The sequence below is a fragment of the Lampetra fluviatilis genome, unplaced genomic scaffold, assembly GCF_964198595.1.
Source record: "Lampetra fluviatilis unplaced genomic scaffold, kcLamFluv1.1 SCAFFOLD_996, whole genome shotgun sequence".
Classification (NCBI taxonomy): domain Eukaryota; kingdom Metazoa; phylum Chordata; class Hyperoartia; order Petromyzontiformes; family Petromyzontidae; genus Lampetra; species Lampetra fluviatilis.
In genome coordinates, this window is record NW_027620967.1 from 12501 (window position 1) to 27545 (window position 15045).

The 15045-nt window shown below is 56.4% G+C and overlaps 1 protein-coding gene across 1 annotated transcript in view; it reads right to left on the bottom strand.

The window, feature by feature from the left end:
- Positions 1-10247, bottom strand: part of MRPS18C (mitochondrial ribosomal protein S18C) — a 10530-nt gene extending 283 nt beyond the window's left edge. Inside the window, exons 1-5 of the mRNA XM_078885055.1 lie at positions 10101-10247; positions 8626-8699; positions 6801-6890; positions 4470-4527; positions 2506-2565 (exon numbers count right to left, since the gene is read on the bottom strand). Coding sequence (XP_078741181.1) covers positions 2506-2565; positions 4470-4527; positions 6801-6890; positions 8626-8699; positions 10101-10176 — 358 coding nt within the window. The 5' untranslated portion in view covers positions 10177-10247. The remainder of the gene's footprint in view (positions 1-2505; positions 2566-4469; positions 4528-6800; positions 6891-8625; positions 8700-10100) is intronic.
- Between the last annotated feature and the right edge of the window lie 4798 nt (positions 10248-15045).

Genomic DNA, 15045 nt, shown 5'->3' on the forward strand with positions numbered 1-15045 from the left:
TGGTGAGTGGGTGGGTGGGTGGGTGGGTGAGTGGTGAGTGGTGGGTGGGTGGGTGGGTGAGTGGGTGGGTGAGTGGTGAGTGGGTGGGTGAGTGGTGAGTGGGTGGGTGAGTGGTGAGTGGGTGGGTGGGTGAGTGAGTGGGTGGGTGAGTGGGTGGGTGGGTGAGTGGGTGGGTGAGTGAGTGGGTGGGTGAGTGAGTGAGTGAGTGGGTGGGTGGGTGAGTGAGTGAGTGGGTGGGTGAGTGAGTGAGTGGTGAGTGGGTGGGTGAGTGAGTGAGTGGGTGGGTGGGTGAGTGAGTGGGTGGGTGAGTGAGTGAGTGGTGACTGGGTGGGTGGGTGGGTGAGTGAGTGTGTGGTGAGTGGGTGAGTGGGTGAGTGGGTGAGTGGGTGAGTGGGTGAGTGGGTGGGTGTGTGAGTGTGTGGTGAGTGTGTGAGTGGGTGTGTGGTGAGTGCGTGAGTGAGTGGGTGTGTGGTGAGTGTGTGAGTGGTGAGTGTGGTGAGTGTGTGGTGAGTGCGTGAGTGGGTGGGTGAGTGGTGAGTGGGTGGGTGGTGAGTGGGTGGGTGGGTGAGTGGTGAGTGAGTGGGTGGGTGTGTGGTGAGTGTGTGGTGAGTGTGTGGGTGAGTGTGTGGGTGGGTGGGTGGGTGGGAGTGTGTGAGTGGGTGGGTGGGTGGGTGAGTGGTGAGTGTGTGGTGAGTGCGTGAGTGGGTGGGTGAGTGTGTGGTGAGTGAGTGTGTGGTGAGTGGGTGGGTGAGTGAGTGTATGAGTGAGTGAGTGGGTGAGTTGAGTGTATGGTGGGTGGGTGTATGAGTGAGTGAGTGTGTGAGTGAGTGGGTGTGTGAGTGAGTGTATGAGTGAGTGGTGAGAGAGTGTTAGTGAGTGAGTGGTGAGTGAGAAAGTGAGTGGTGAGTGAGTGGTGAGTGAGTGGGTGAGTGGGTGAGTGTATGGTGAGTGAGTGGTGAGCGAGTGGTGAGTGGTGAGTGAGTGGGTGAGTGTATGGTGAGCGAGTGAGTGGTGAGTGAGTGAGTGAGTGGTGAGTGGGTGAGTTGAGTGTATGGTGGGTGGGTGGGTGGGTGAGTGAGTGGTGAGTGAGTGAGTGGTGAGTGAGTGAGTGGTGAGTGGGTGAGTTGAGTGTATGGTGGGTGGTAAGTGAGTGAGTGTATGAGTGAGTGAGTGGGTGTGTGAGTGAGTGGGTGTGTGAGTGAGTGAGTGGGTGTGTGAGTGAGTGTGTGAGTGAGTGGTGAGAGAGTGTGTTAGTGAGTGGTGAGTGAGAAAGTGAGTGGTGAGTGAGTGGTGAGTGAGTGGGTGAGTGTATGGTGTGTGAGTGGTGAGCGAGTGGTGAGTGGTGAGTGAGTGGTGAGTGGGTGAGTTGAGTGTATGGTGGGTGGGTGGGTGGGTGAGTGGGTGGGTGAGTGGGTGGGTGAGTGAGTGGTGAGTGGTGAGTGAGTGAGTGTATGAGTGAGTGAGTGTATGAGTGAGTGAGTGGGTGAGTTGAGTATGGTGGGTGGGTGTATGAGTGGGTGGGTGAGTGAGTGTGTGAGTGAGTGGGTGTGTGAGTGTATGAGTGAGTGAGTGGGTGTGTGAGTGAGTGTGTGAGTGAGTGGGTGAGTGAGTGGGTGTGTGAGTGAGTGGGTGAGTGGGTGTGTGAGTGAGTGAGTGGGTGGGTGTGTGAGTGTATGAGTGAGTGTGTGAGTGAGTGGGTGTGTGAGTGAGTGAGTGAGTGGGTGTGTGAGTGAGTGGGTGTGTGAGTGAGTGTATGAGTGAGTGGTGAGAGAGTGTGTTAGTGAGTGGTGAGTGAGAAAGTGAGTGGTGAGTGAGTGGTGAGTGAGTGGGTGAGTGTATGGTGTGTGAGTGGTGAGCGAGTGGTGAGTGGTGAGTGAGTGGGTGAGTGTATGGTGAGTGAGTGGTGAGTGGGTGAGTTGAGTGTATGGTGGGTGGGTGAGTGGGTGGGTGAGTGAGTGGTGAGTGGTGAGTGAGTGAGTGGTGAGTGGGTGAGTTGAGTGGTAAGTGAGTGAGTGTATGAGTGAGTGAGTGTATGAGTGAGTGAGTGTATGAGTGAGTGAGTGTATGAGTGAGTGAGTGGGTGAGTTGAGTATGGTGGGTGGGTGTATGAGTGGGTGGGTGTATGAGTGAGTGGGTGTGTGAGTGTATGAGTGAGTGGGTGAGTGAGTGGGTGTGTGAGTGAGTGGGTGTGTGAGTGGGTGAGTGAGTGGGTGAGTGAGTGGGTGTGTGAGTGAGTGGGTGTGTGAGTGAGTGAGTGAGTGTGTGAGTGAGTGAGTGAGTGGGTGTGTGAGTGAGTGGGTGTGTGAGTGAGTGGGTGTGTGAGTGAGTGGGTGTGTGAGTGAGTGAGTGAGTGGGTGTGTGAGTGAGTGGTGAGAGAGTGTGTTAGTGAGTGAGTGGTGAGTGAGAAAGTGAGTGGTGAGTGAGTGGTGTGCGAGTGGTGAGTGGTGAGCGAGTGGGTGAGTGTATGGTGAGCGAGTGAGTGGTGAGCGAGTGGTGGGTGCTCACCCATCTTCTGAGCACGTTTTATCGCCTTGGTGATCTGCTTCTGCTTCTTGCTGCACAGACCTGGGGAGAGAGTCACTCACCACCTCACCACCTCCTCACCACCTCACCACCCATCAGTATAGTGGTGGTGAGTGTGGTGGTGAGTGTAGTGGTGGTGAGTGTAGCGGTGAGTGTAGTGGTGGTGAGTGTAGCGGTGAGTGTGGCGGTGAGTGTGGCGGTGAGTGTGGTGTTGAGTGTGGTGGTGGTGAGTGTGGTGGTGAGTGTAGTGGTGGTGAGTGTAGTGGTGAGTGTAGTGGTGAGTGTGGCGGTGAGTGTGGTGGTGGTGAGTGTAGTGGTGAGTGTGGTGGTGAGTGTGGTGGTGAGTGTGGTGGTGAGTGTGGTGGTGAGTGTGGTGGTGAGTGTGGTGGTGAGTGTGGTGGTGAGTGTGGTGGTGAGTGTCGTGGTGGTGAGTGTAGTGGTGAGTGTGGTGGTGGTGAGTGTAGTGGTGAGTGTGGTGGTGAGTGTAGTGGTGGTGTGTGTAGTGGTGAGTGGTGAGTGTAATGGTGGTGAGTGTGGTGGTGGTGAGTGTAGTGGTGGTGAGTGTAGTGGTGGTGAGTGTGGTGGTGGTGAGTGTAGTGGTGAGTGTGGTGGTGGTGAGTGTAGTGGTGAGTGTAGTGGTGGTGGTGAGTGTGGTGGTGAGTGTAGTGGTGGTGGTGAGTGTGGTGGTGAGTGTAGTGGTGGTGTGTGTAGCGGTGAGTGTAGTGGTGAGTGTGGTGGTGGTGAGTGTAGTGGTGAGTGTAGTGGTGGTGGTGAGTGTGGTGGTGAGTGTGGTGGTGAGTGTAGTGGTGGTGGTGAGTGTGGTGGTGGTGGTGAGTGTAGTAGTAGTGAGTGTAGTGGTGAGTGTAGTGGTGGTGGTGAGTGTGGTGGTGAGTGTGGTGGTGAGTGTGGTGGTGGTGGTGAGTGTGGTGGTGAGTGTGGTGGTGAGTGTAGTGGTGGTGGTGAGTGTAGTGGTGGTGGTGAGTGTGGTGGTGGTGGTGAGTGTAGTGGTGGTGTGTGTAGTGGTGAGTGGTGAGTGTAATGGTGGTGAGTGTGGTGGTGGTGAGTGTAGTGGTGAGTGTAGTGGTGGTGGTGAGTGTGGTGGTGAGTGTGGTGGTGGTGGTGAGTGTGGTGGTGAGTGTAGTGGTGGTGGTGAGTGTGGTGGTGGTGGTGAGTGTAGTGGTGGTGAGTGTAGTGGTGAGTGGTGAGTGTAATGGTGGTGAGTGTGGTGGTGGTGAGTGTAGTGGTGGTGAGTGTAGTGGTGGTGGTGAGTGTAGTGGTGGTGGTGAGTGTAGTGGTGAGTGGTGAGTGTAATGGTGGTGAGTGTAGTGGTGGTGAGTGTAGTGGTGGTGGTGAGTGTGGTGGTGGTGGTGAGTGTAGTGGTGGTGTGTGTAGTGGTGAGTGGTGAGTGTAATGGTGGTGAGTGTGGTGGTGGTGAGTGTGGTGGTGGTGAGTGTGGTGGTGGTGAGTGTAGTGGTGAGTGTGGTGGTGGTGAGTGTGGTGGTGGTGAGTGTAGTGGTGAGTGTGGTGGTGGTGAGTGTAGTGGTGAGTGAGGTGGTGAGTGAGGTGGTGAGTGAGGTGGTGAGTGAGGTGGTGAGTGTGGTGGTGAGTGTGGTGGTGGTGGTGTGTGTAGTGGTGAGTGGTGAGTGTGGTGAGTGTAGTGGTGGTGAGTGTAGTAGTAGTGAGTGTGGTGGTGAGTGTACTAGTGGTGAGTGGTGATGAGTGTAGTAGTGAGTGTGGTGGTGAGTGGTGAGTGTAGTGGTGAGTGTAGTAGTGGTAAGTGTGGTGGTGGTGAGTGTGGTGGTGGTGAGTGTAGTAGTAGTGAGTGTGGTGGTGAGTGTACTAGTGGTGAGTGTAGTGGTGAGTGTAGTGGTGGTGAGTGTAGTGGTGAGTGTACTAGTGGTGAGTGGTGAGTGTACTAGTGGTGAGTGTGGTGGTGAGTTGCTCACCAGTGATGTGACGTCCGTAGATTTTCCCGGTGTACGACGAAATGAACTGGGACAGCATCTGTGCAGACACACAGAGTGGTGAGTGGTGAGTGGGTGAGTGAGTGAGTGGGTGGGTGGGTGAGTGGGTGAGTGGGTGGGTGGGTGAGTGAGTGGGTGAGTGAGTGGGTGGGTGAGTGAGTGGGTGAGTGAGTGAGTGAGTGGGTGAGTGAGTGGGTGGGTGGGTGGGTGAGTGGGTGAGTGGGTGGGTGGGTGAGTGAGTGGGTGAGTGAGTGGGTGGGTGAGTGAGTGGGTGAGTGAGTGAGTGAGTGGGTGAGTGAGTGGGTGGGTGGGTGGGTGGGTGAGTGAGTGGGTGAGTGAGTGGGTGGGTGAGTGAGTGGGTGGGTGGGTGAGTGGGTGAGTGGGTGGGTGGGTGAGTGAGTGGGTGAGTGAGTGGGTGGGTGAGTGAGTGGGTGAGTGAGTGAGTGAGTGGGTGAGTGAGTGGGTGGGTGGGTGAGTGAGTGGGTGAGTGAGTGAGTGGGTGAGTGGGTGGGTGGGTGAGTGAGTGGGTGAGTGAGTGGGTGGGTGAGTGAGTGGGTGGGTGACTGAGTGGGTGGGTGAGTGAGTGAGTGGGTGAGTGGGTGAGTGAGTGGGTGAGTGGGTGAGTGAGTGGGTGGGTGGGTGGGTGAGTGGGTGGGTGGGTGAGTGAGTGGGTGGGTGAGTGGTGAGTGGGTGAGTGGTGAGTGGGTGAGTGAGTGGGTGGGTGGGTGAGTGGGTGAGTGGGTGGGTGGGTGAGTGAGTGGGTGAGTGAGTGGGTGGGTGAGTGAGTGGGTGGGTGACTGAGTGGGTGGGTGAGTGAGTGAGTGAGTGGGTGAGTGGGTGAGTGAGTGGGTGAGTGGGTGAGTGAGTGGGTGGGTGGGTGGGTGAGTGGGTGGGTGGGTGAGTGAGTGGGTGGGTGAGTGGTGAGTGGGTGAGTGGTGAGTGGGTGAGTGAGTGGGTGGGTGAGTGGGTGGGTGGGTGAGTGGGTGGGTGAGTGGGTGGGTGACTGAGTGGGTGGGTGAGTGAGTGAGTGGGTGAGTGGTGAGTGGGTGGGTGGGTGGGTGAGTGAGTGGGTGGGTGAGTGAGTGGGTGGGTGAGTGGGTGAGTGAGTGGGTGAGTGAGTGGTGAGCAAGTGAGTGGGTGAGTGCGTGGTGAGTGGGTGAGTGGGTGAGTGAGTGGGTGAGTGAGTGAGTGGGTGAGTGAGTGAGTGGGTGGGTGGGTGGGTGAGTAGTGAGTGGGTGAGTGAGTGAGTGGGTGGGTGGGTGAGTAGTGAGTGAGTGAGTGGGTGAGTGGGTGGGTGGGTGGGTGAGTAGTGAGTGAGTGAGTGGGTGGGTGAGTGAGTGGGTGGGTGAGTGAGTGGGTGGGTGACTGAGTGGGTGGGTGGGTGAGTGAGTGGGTGAGTGAGTGGGTGGGTGGGTGAGTGAGTGAGTGAGTGGGTGAGTGGGTGGGTGAGTGAGTGAGTGGGTGAGTGAGTGGGTGAGTGAGTGGTGAGCAAGTGAGTGGGTGGTGAGTGGGTGAGTGGGTGAGTGAGTGAGTGGGTGAGTGAGTGAGTGGGTGGGTGGGTGAGTAGTGAGTGGGTGAGTGAGTGAGTGGGTGGGTGGGTGGGTGAGTAGTGAGTGAGTGAGTGGGTGAGTGGGTGGGTGAGTGAGTGAGTGGGTGGGTGAGTGAGTGGGTGAGTGAGTGGGTGGGTGGGTGGGTGAGTGAGTGAGTGAGTGGGTGAGTGAGTGAGTGAGTGGGTGGGTGAGTGAGTGGGTGAGTGGGTGGGTGAGTGGGTGAGTGAGTGGGTGGGTGAGTGAGTGAGTGAGTGGGTGAGTGAGTGGGTGGGTGGGTGAGTGAGTGAGTGAGTGGGTGAGTGGGTGGGTGAGTGAGTGAGTGGGTGGGTGGGTGGGTGAGTGAGTGAGTGGGTGAGTGAGTGAGTGGGTGAGTGGGTGGGTGAGTGAGTGAGTGGGTGGGTGAGTGAGTGAGTGGGTGAGTGAGTGAGTGGGTGGGTGAGTGAGTGAGTGGTGAGTGGGTGAGTGAGTGGGTGGGTGAGTGAGTGAGTGAGTGGGTGGGTGGGTGAGTGAGTGAGTGGGTGAGTGAGTGAGTGGGTGAGTGGGTGGGTGAGTGAGTGGGTGAGTGGGTGGTGAGCGAGTGGTGAGCGAGTGGTGAGCGAGTGAGTGAGTGGGTGGGTGAGTGAGTGAGTGAGTGGGTGAGTGAGTGGGTGGGTGGGTGAGTGAGTGGGTGAGTGAGTGGGTGAGTGGGTGGGTGAGTGAGTGAGTGGGTGGGTGGGTGAGTGAGTGGTGAGCGAGTGGTGAGCGAGTGGTGAGGAGTGTTCACCTGGGTGTTCTTGTAGTCTACGTCGATGTTGCAAAGGACGCAGCGACGTGGGGGTTCAGTGTAGGGGTCACTCACCACCAGCTCGCTCACCTACACACACAGTGACACACACACACAGTGACACACACAGTGACACACACACTGACACACACACAGTGACACACACAGTGACACACACACACAGAGACACACAGTGACACACACAGTGACACACACACAGTGACACACACAGTGACACACACACACAGTGACACACACAGTGACACACACACTGACACAGTGACACACACACACACAGTGACACACACACACACAGAGACACACACACACAGTGACACACACAGTGACACACACACACAGAGACACACACACGCAGTGACACACAGAGACACACACACACAGTGACACACAGTGACACACACACAGTGACACACACAGTCACACACACACAGTCACACACAGTCACACACCTACACACACACACAGTCACACACACATAGTCACACACACACACGGAGTCTCACACACACACACACACAGTCACCCACACAGTCACACATACACACAGTCACACACACACACAGACACACACACACAGTCACACACACACACCTACACACACACACACAGACACACACACAGTGACACACACCCACACAGACACACACACAGTCACACACAGACACACACACACCTACACACAGTCACACACACACAGTCACACACACACACCTACACACACACAGACACACACACAGTGACACACACAGACACACACACAGTCACACACAGACACACACACACCTACACACACACAGTCACACACACACAGTCACACACACACACAGACACACACACAGTCACACACAGTCACACACACACAGTCACACACACACAGTCACACACACACAGCCACACACACACAGTCACACACACACAGTCACACACACACAGACACACACAGTCACACACACACAGTCACACACACACAGTCACACACAGACACACACAGTCAGACACACACAGTCACACACAGTCACACACACACAGTCACACACAGACACACACAGTCACACACACACAGTCACACACACACAGTCACACACAGACACACACAGTCAGACACACACAGTCACCCACACAGTCACACACACACAGTCACACACAGACACACACAGTCACACACACACAGTCACACACACACAGTCACCCACACAGTCACACACACACAGTCACACCCACACAGTCACACACAGACACACACAGTCACACACACACAGTCACACACACACAGTCACACACACACAGTCACCCACACAGTCACACACACACAGTCACACCCACACAGTCACACACACACAGACACACACAGTCACACACACACACAGTCACACACAGTCACACACAGTCACACACACACACAGTCACACACAGTCACACACACACAGTCACACACAGTCACACACACACAGTCACACACACAGTCACACACACACAGCCACACACAGTCACACACACACAGTCACACACAGTCACACAGTCACACACACACAGTCACACCCACACACAGTCACACACACACAGTCACACACACACGGAGTCTCACACACAGTCACAGACACACAGTCACACACACACAATGACACAGTCACACACACACAGTCACACACACACAGTCACACACACACAGTCACACACACACAGTCACACACACACAGTCACACACAGTCACACACACAGTCACACACACACAGTCAGTCACACACAGTCACACACACACAGTCACACACACACAGTCACACACAGACACACACACACAGCCTACCCGCGTGGTCTCTGTGGCAGGAGAGTTGTCGGTGAGGCTGTCGCTGTTGAAGCGACAGAGAACGACACCCAAACCTGTGAGACAGTGACACACACAGTGACACACACAGTGACACACACAGTGACACACACAGTGACACACACAGTGACACACACAGTGACACACACACAGTGACACACACAGTGACACACACAGTGACACACACACAGTGACACACACAGTGACACACACAGTGACACACACAGTGACACACACACAGTGACACACACAGTGACACACACACACAGTGACACACAGTGACACACACAGTGACACACACACAGTGACACACACACAGTGACACACACACACACAGTGACACACACAGTGACACACACAGTGACACACACAGTGACACACACACAGTGACACACACACAGTGACACACACACAGTGACACACACAGTGACACACACAGTGACACACACACAGTGACACACACACAGTGACACACACACAGTGACACACACAGTGACACACACAGTGACACACACACAGTGACACACACACAGTGACACACACAGTGACACACACAGTGACACACACACAGTGACACACACACAGTGACACACACACACAGTGACACACACACACAGTGACACACACACAGTGACACACACACAGTGACACACACACAGTGACACACACACAGTGACACACACACAGTGACACACACACAGTGACACACACAGTGACACACACACAGTGACACACACACACAGTGACACACACACAGTGACACACACAGTGACACACACACAGTGACACACACACAGTGACACACACAGTGACACACACACCACCCTCACCACCACCCTCACCACCCTCACCACCCTCACCACCCCCCTCACCCTCACCACCCTCACCACCCCCCTCACCCCCCCCCTCACCCCCCTCACCACCACCACCCTCACCACCTTCACCACCCCCCTCACCACCCTCACCACCACCCTCACCACCACCCTCACCACCACCCCCCTCACCACCCCCCTCACCACCCCCCTCACCACCCCCCTCACCACCCCCCTCACCACCACCCTCACCACCACCCCCCTCACCACCACCCCCCTCACCACCACCCCCCTCACCACCCTCACCACCACCCTCACCACCACCCTCACCACCACCCTCACCACCACCACCCTCACCACCACCCTCACCACCACCCTCACCACCACCACCCTCACCACCACCCCCCTCACCACCACCCTCACCACCACCCTCACCACCACCCTCACCACCACCCCCCTCACCACCCCCCTCACCACCCCCCTCACCACCACCCTCACCACCACCCCCCTCACCACCACCCCCCTCACCACCCTCACCACCACCCCCCTCACCACCCTCACCACCCTCACCACCACCCTCACCACCACCCTCACCACCCTCACCCCCCTCACCACCACCCTCACCCCCCTCACCACCCCCCTCACCTCCTCGTCTCGCGCCGCCGCCGCTCACCACGCGAAGCGCGCCGCGACTCGCAGAGGTGACCAAGGCGGCAGCCATGACACCAGTAACAGCCTCTAGCCACGCCCCTCCACCAGCTAGCCACGCCCCTCCACCAGCTAGCCACGCCCCTCCACCAGCTAGCCACGCCCCTCCAGCCTCTAGCCACGCCCCTCCAGCCTCTAGCCACGCCCCTCCACTAGCTAGCCACGCCCCTTCAGCCTCTAGCCACGCCCCTCCACTAGTTAGCCACGCCCCTCCACCAGCTAGCCACGCCCATCCACTAGTTAGCCACGCCCCTCCACCAGCTAGCCACGCCCATCCACTAGTTAGCCACGCCCCTTCAGCCTCTAGCCACGCCCCTCCACTAGCTAGCCACGCCCCTCCAGTCTCTAGCCACGCCCATCCACTAGCTAGCCATGCCCCTCCCACATCTAGCCACGCCCCTCCAGCAGCTAGCCACGCCCACACACCCCCATCATCTAGCCACGCCCACACACCATTATAATCTAACCCCCACCCACACCCCATCATCTAGCCCCGCCCACACACCCCATCCTCTAGCTACGCCTACACCCCATATCATAATCTAGCCCCCGCCCACAACTCACCTAACTCCGCCTACGCCCTCTAGACCACGCCCCCTCTCGTTTGGCCACGCCCCCTATCAACATGACCCCCCCACCCATAACCCCCCGTACAGCTCTAGCTCCACCCCCCTCCTCTCTAGCCCCACCCCCTCACTTGACAGTGGGCGGGGCGCGAGACGTCATCACAACGCGACGCGCGGGGTCCCAACAATGGCGGCGTCCCGCCCTCCCCCTTAGTAAAATGGCCGACTTCATGGCGACGCTGATGACGTAGCACCATCACGAGGGCGGTGACGTCACTCCTTTCATTGCTACAAATCTCGTGACCTCTACACCGCCTCCCGCTGGATGGAGCTGAATATGACGTCATCACCGCTGGATGGAGCTAGACATGACGTCATCACCGCTGGATGGGGCTTGCTATGACGTCACCGGCCCCAAGTGTCATGTTAATTAAATAATTAACACATCCAGAGAATTTTGATCCCATTCCAAATGAATTTATTGAAAATTACAGAGATCACATTCAAGATTTGGGACATTCAGGACAAACACAACGAGTTTATTTTTCGATTTCAAGCTTTCGTGACTGCAGGGATTCATCTTCTTGGTTCTTTCGGTAAAGTCACGTAGAAGGGAAATAATAAAAATAAAACATAATAAAATAATTCTCACGACGTTTCGGCCGAGTCTATGGGTCTCTGTGTGGTGGTGGTGAGTCTATGGGTCTCTGTGTGGTGGTGGTGAGTCTATGGGTCTCTGTGTGGTGGTGGTGAGTCTGTGGGTCTCTGTGTGGTGGTGGTGAGTCTATGGGTCTCTGTGTGGTGGTGAGTCTATGGGTCTCTGTGTGGTGGTGGTGAGTCTATGGGTCTCTGTGTGGTGGTGGTGAGTCTATGGGTCTCTGTGTGGTGGTGAGTCTATGGGTCTCTGTGTGGTGGTGGTGAGTCTGTGTGTCTCTGTGTGGTGGTGAGTCTGTGTGTCTCTGTGTGGTGGTGGTGAGTCTGTGTGTCTCTGTGTGGTGGTGGTGAGTCTATGGGTCTCTGTGTGGTGGTGGTGAGTCTATGGGTCTCTGTGTGGTGGTGGTGAGTCTATGGGTCTCTGTGTGGTGGTGAGTCTATGGGTCTCTGTGTGGTGGTGGTGAGTCTGTGTGTCTCTGTGTGGTGGTGAGTCTGTGTGTCTCTGTGTGGTGGTGGTGAGTCTGTGTGTCTCTGTGTGGTGGTGGTGAGTCTATGGGTCTCTGTGTGGTGGTGATGAGTCTATGGGTCTCTGTGTGGTGGTGGTGAGTCTGTGGGTCTCTGTGTGGTGGTGAGTCTGTGTGTCTCTGTGTGGTGGTGGTGAGTCTGTGTGTCTCTGTGTGGTGGTGGTGAGTCTATGGGTCTCTGTGTGGTGGTGGTGAGTCTATGGGTCTCTGTGTGGTGGTGGTGAGTCTATGGGTCTCTGTGTGGTGGTGAGTCTGTGTGTCTCTGTGTGGTGGTGGTGAGTCTATGGGTCTCTGTGTGGTGGTGGTGAGTCTATGGGTCTCTGTGTGGTGGTGGTGAGTCTATGGGTCTCTGTGTGGTGGTGAGTCTATGGGTCTCTGTGTGGTGGTGGTGAGTCTGTGTGTCTCTGTGTGGTGGTGGTGAGTCTGTGGGTCTCTGTGTGGTGGTGAGTCTGTGTGTCTCTGTGTGGTGGTGGTGAGTCTATGGGTCTCTGTGTGGTGGTGAGTCTGTGGGTCTCTGTGTGGTGGTGAGTCTGTGTGTCTCTGTGTGGTGGTGGTGAGTCTGTGGGTCTCTGTGTGGTGGTGAGTCTGTGTGTCTCTGTGTGGTGGTGGTGAGTCTGTGGGTCTCTGTGTGGTGGTGAGTCTGTGTGTCTCTGTGTGGTGGTGGTGAGTCTGTGTGTCTCTGTGTGGTGGTGGTGAGTCTGTGGGTCTCTGTGTGGTGGTGGTGAGTCTATGGGTCTCTGTGTGGTGGTGGTGAGTCTATGGGTCTCTGTGTGGTGGTGAGTCTGTGTGTCTCTGTGTGGTGGTGGTGAGTCTATGGGTCTCTGTGTGGTGGTGGTGAGTCTATGGGTCTCTGTGTGGTGGTGGTGAGTCTATGGGTCTCTGTGTGGTGGTGGTGAGTCTATGGGTCTCTGTGTGGTGGTGGTGAGTCTATGGGTCTCTGTGTGGTGGTGGTGAGTCTATGGGTCTCTGTGTGGTGGTGGTGAGTCTATGGGTCTCTGTGTGGTGGTGGTGAGTCTGTGTGTCTCTGTGTGGTGGTGGTGAGTCTATGGGTCTCTGTGTGGTGGTGGTGAGTCTATGGGTCTCTGTGTGGTGGTGAGTCTATGGGTCTCTGTGTGGTGGTGGTGAGTCTATGGGTCTCTGTGTGGTGGTGGTGAGTCTGTGTGTCTCTGTGTGGTGGTGGTGAGTCTGTGGGTCTCTGTGTGGTGGTGGTGAGTCTGTGGGTCTCTGTGTGGTGGTGGTGAGTCTATGGGTCTCTGTGTGGTGGTGGTGAGTCTATGGGTCTCTGTGTGGTGGTGAGTCTATGGGTCTCTGTGTGGTGGTGGTGAGTCTATGGGTCTCTGTGTGGTGGTGGTGAGTCTGTGTGTCTCTGTGTGGTGGTGGTGAGTCTGTGGGTCTCTGTGTGGTGGTGAGTCTGTGTGTCTCTGTGTGGTGGTGGTGAGTCTATGGGTCTCTGTGTGGTGGTGGTGAGTCTATGGGTCTCTGTGTGGTGGTGGTGAGTCTATGGGTCTCTGTGTGGTGGTGGTGAGTCTATGGGTCTCTGTGTGGTGGTGAGTCTATGGGTCTCTGTGTGGTGGTGGTGAGTCTATGGGTCTCTGTGTGGTGGTGAGTCTATGGGTCTCTGTGTGGTGGTGGTGAGTCTGTGTGTCTCTGTGTGGTGGTGGTGAGTCTGTGGGTCTCTGTGTGGTGGTGAGTCTGTGTGTCTCTGTGTGCTGGTGGTGAGTCTATGGGTCTCTGTGTGGTGGTGGTGAGTCTGTGGGTCTCTGTGTGGTGGTGGTGAGTCTGTGGGTCTCTGTGTGGTGGTGAGTCTGTGTGTCTCTGTGTGGTGGTGGTGAGTCTGTGTGTCTCTGTGTGGTGGTGGTGAGTCTGTGGGTCTCTGTGTGGTGGTGGTGAGTCTATGGGTCTCTGTGTGGTGGTGGTGAGTCTATGGGTCTCTGTGTGGTGGTGGTGAGTCTATGGGTCTCTGTGTGGTGGTGGTGAGTCTATGGGTCTCTGTGTGGTGGTGAGTCTATGGGTCTCTGTGTGGTGGTGGTGAGTCTATGGGTCTCTGTGTGGTGGTGAGTCTATGGGTCTCTGTGTGGTGGTGATGAGTCTATGGGTCTCTGTGTGGTGGTGGTGAGTCTATGGGTCTCTGTGTGGTGGTGGTGAGTCTATGGGTCTCTGTGTGGTGGTGATGAGTCTATGGGTCTCTGTGTGGTGGTGGTGAGTCTGTGGGTCTCTGTGTGGTGGTGGTGAGTCTATGGGTCTCTGTGTGGTGGTGGTGAGTCTATGGGTCTCTGTGTGGTGGTGAGTCTATGGGTCTCTGTGTGGTGGTGGTGAGTCTATGGGTCTCTGTGTGGTGGTGGTGAGTCTGTGGGTCTCTGTGTGGTGGTGGTGAGTCTATGGGTCTCTGTGTGGTGGTGGTGAGTCTGTGTGTCTCTGTGTGGTGGTGGTGAGTCTATGGGTCTCTGTGTGGTGGTGGTGAGTCTATGGGTCTCTGTGTGGTGGTGGTGAGTCTATGGGTCTCTGTGTGGTGGTGATGAGTCTATGGGTCTCTGTGTGGTGGTGGTGAGTCTATGGGTCTCTGTGTGGTGGTGATGAGTCTATGGGTCTCTGTGTGGTGGTGGTGAGTCTATGGGTCTCTGTGTGGTGGTGGTGAGTCTGTGGGTCTCTGTGTGGTGGTGGTGAGTCTGTGTGTCTCTGTGTGGTGGTGAGTCTGTGGGTCTCTGTGTGGTGGTGGTGAGTCTATGGGTCTCTGTGTGGTGGTGGTGAGTCTGTGGGTCTCTGTGTGGTGGTGGTGAGTCTGTGGGTCTCTGTGTGGTGGTGGTGAGTCTGTGTGTCTCTGTGTGGTGGTGAGTCTGTGGGTCTCTGTGTGGTGGTGGTGAGTCTATGGGTCTCTGTGTGGTGGTGGTGAGTCTGTGTGTCTCTGTGTGGTGGTGGTGAGTCTGTGGGTCTCTGTGTGGTGATGAGTCTATGGGTCTCTGTGTGGTGGTGAGTCTATGGGTCTCTGTGTGGTGGTGGTGAGTCTATGGGTCTCTGTGTGGTGGTGATGAGTCTGTGGGTCTCTGTGTGGTGGTGATGAGTCTGTGGGTCTCTGTGTGGTGGTGAGTCTGTGGGTCTCTGTGTGGTGGTGGTGAGTCTGTGGGTCTCTGTGTGGTGGTG